Source organism: Malus sylvestris, chromosome 2 (genome assembly GCF_916048215.2).
Source record: "Malus sylvestris chromosome 2, drMalSylv7.2, whole genome shotgun sequence".
Lineage (NCBI taxonomy): Eukaryota > Viridiplantae > Streptophyta > Magnoliopsida > Rosales > Rosaceae > Malus > Malus sylvestris.
The window spans coordinates 22,816,634-22,819,512 of record NC_062261.1 but is presented as its reverse complement, the minus strand read 5'-3'; the positions used below and the strand labels follow the sequence as shown (position 1 = coordinate 22,819,512).

At 38.9% G+C, this 2,879-nt stretch overlaps 1 protein-coding gene across 1 annotated transcript; it reads right to left on the bottom strand.

Moving 5' to 3' along the window:
* Nucleotides 1–1,145: 1,145 nt before the first annotated feature.
* On the bottom strand, nucleotides 1,146–2,521 carry LOC126599926 (protein transport protein Sec61 subunit beta-like). Its single transcript, XM_050266406.1, has 2 exons — nucleotides 2,364–2,521; nucleotides 1,146–1,537 (listed from the first exon to the last, which is right to left on the bottom strand). Exon 2 carries the CDS (start codon nucleotides 1,532–1,534, stop codon nucleotides 1,283–1,285), a length of 252 nt encoding a protein of 83 aa, XP_050122363.1. The 5' UTR covers nucleotides 1,535–1,537; nucleotides 2,364–2,521; the 3' UTR covers nucleotides 1,146–1,282.
* Nucleotides 2,522–2,879: the final 358 nt, after the last annotated feature.

Here is a 2,879-nt window from a genome sequence, read left to right as displayed (position 1 = left end):
CAAATTAGGCACACCATTTCCTTAAGTATACCACCATGAAACTAAAAAAAGAAAAAAAGCACAATATTAATAAAATAAATATATATAAAAAATAAAAAAACCAAACCACCTAGCTCCAGACCGATTTTTCGAAACGATTAGCACTAAACCGGGGTGGGCCTTCATCGCCTAACACCTAGGAGATGTTTAGGCTGATTTTTAAAATACTGGCTAAACATAACCCCTTCAGTTGGTGATGGCCTTACTATTCAAGGGGAGTGAGTTGCCTATAGCCCGAAGGGGCCTTACTAACTGGAACTGGTCTTACTCATGTCATGGGTTGGAGACAATGAGTTGTGTACGGAGATTTTTCAATGTATCCGAAACACGAGGTGGTATATTAGATGTTCCTATACAAATGATGAGATTCTTGTGTTAAAAAAGTAATAACATTAAAAGTAAAATTTCCCACCACTTATTTAATAACACGTAGTGTACCAATTGTGTTACGGACACAACGAAAAATTTCTTTTGTGCTTGGCGTGATATGCCATCCTCTCAACGCACGTGTATTCGTAGCTTTGCAGGTGGTTTGACAGGGCCCCTCTTGAACTGCTGGGTTCCTTTGGGCTTGCTCAATTGCCCTGACCAATGCTCAAATGATAGAAGTTCGTATGGTTCGTGGTGAAAATTAAATGTTAGACCGAGACCTTTTGAGTTAAAATCCCATACCTAGACGACGTAAGACGGAAGTTCAGTTGGGTGCGAATTCACGCTTCATCTCTTTCCTAAGATAGGTAACTACAAGATATGGCACAACCCACAAAAGCCTTGGGAAAGCATTGGTGTTGATTTACCATCAAATAAATATTACTCGAACTCAAACTTCTACACCTTATAATGCAAAACATGTACAAGGAAAATGATTTTTGCATGCCCCTTTTCACTATTTGCACACCCTTTTTATTCTTCAAACCATTTGATTAAACAAGTCAAAGAAGAATCAATGGCTAGAATTAAGAGATGGTGCGCAAAGATCATCAACCCTATGTAGAATTTTGAGCCTGCGACTCTCACCGCGTTTGTGCAAAGAGCCAAAATTCATTCAAAAAAGTGATCAAATGTAGTAGATGAGGGGCAAGAGTTCCATCAAGTAAAGCAACCTATGAACCAAAAATGTCAAACTTTGCTTCAACCATTCACAAAGTACAAAGAAACCTTATAAAACAAAAGTATATTGATCCATGATCCATAAAACACCATATAAGATTTTGATTTCCTATTGTTAGCGCAGCACCCTTCTCTAAGCCTCTCTGCGGACAAAGTAGAGCTTACCCATGACATGAAGAACGGCAACAAAGGCAATGAAACCAATGCTCATGATGAGAACAACATTCGGGGAGATCTTGAGTCCCGGGGCATCATCTGTGTAGAACTGGAGCATAGTCCCTGCTGCACCTCCTGAAGCCCCACCACTTGTCATCCTCCTCCTCCTCATGCTCGCAGTAGCTGCGGCACTTCCTCTTGGGGGAGCAGCTCCACCGCCTAGGACCATTTTCTGTAACACCAAACCGAATTATAACCTTAATTCAACATACTTGATAAAAATAATAATAATTAAAATAATTAAAATAATTAAAAAAAAACTAAAAGAATAAGAAATATGCAACGGGAAAAAGAAAACTTAAGGAGTTTAAGCCAGATTCAACTCGCTTGGCTGGGAAAAAAAATTATAGTACCTCATTCGGAAAAAGCAACATAGGTTGATTCTACATGTGCAAAATCGAAGAATGTACTCTAATTGAAGTTGGGTAACACAAGAAAGAATGGCATTGGATTTGATTCGTAACCGAATTAAAGACCCGATCAATGATAAACAAAGACATTTGGGATTTTATTGACAGTCATTAGGGTTTCAGAGAAAATAGCGAAGCCGTTTGAGTGCTGATAAATTTTCTACACAAAATCCACCAACTCCATATCTAACTATCTAGAGTCTAAACTAAAAGCACCCAGCTGTGATTCAAACCACAAGAAATGGTAACAACATCCAGAGATCTAAAGAATTGACGAATTCAAATGAAAAATCAAATTTTGAAGCATCAAAATATAATTTAAGTTGCAAATCAACCATCACAATTCATCTAATCAATCAATTTCTAATTCAAATTAATAAAATAAACTCTAATACTCAATTGAGCCATGCAAATCTTGAAATATGCACAAAAATTCAAATCCGAGAATCAGATCCAAGATACAATTACGTAAGCAATACAAAAGAATTCGCAAAATTAAATCACATAAAAATATATAATTGAAGATTGCACGCAGTAGATCTATGATCGCATACGAACAAATGGAAAGAGAGGGAGAGGGGAACGAACCTGAGTCGACCCGGTGGAGAGAACGAGTTGGAATACTAAGGTTTATCGAAGCTGCTGGTTTAAGAGTTCGAAGATCTCCGATGAGCTGAAAAATCCGTTTTATCCTTATTTGGGGAGTGCAAACGCGGTTCTTTTTGTCTACAGGGCTTCCACGCCGATTCAACCAATTATTTTCGGCCACGTGGAATATCGCTTATGCAGTCCTGCCAAGAATGGAAAAGGGGATCAAGATCCTCTCCTGAGCTAAGGGTGATAATCCTCCTAAGTAAGCTCATCGGGTCGTTCAAATTTTATCCAACGGCTACAAGCAGGGAGCCCTTCTAAAAGTTATAATAATTGTAACCGTTGAATAAAATTTGAACGGCCCGATAGGCTTGCTCAGGAGGATCCTCACCCTTAGCTCAGGAGAGGATCTTGATCCTGGAAAAGGATCCTCGCCAAATCCTTTTCCTAGGGATCCTAGGGATCTCGTGATCGTGACCTTCATCATACATCGTGCGGCTAGAAATCATTTCA

Bases quoted from the DNA above. Each gene is read 5' to 3' on its own strand.
- LOC126599926 (XM_050266406.1), bottom strand. From the start codon at position 1,534: ATGGTCCTAGGCGGTGGAGCTGCTCCCCCAAGAGGAAGTGCCGCAGCT.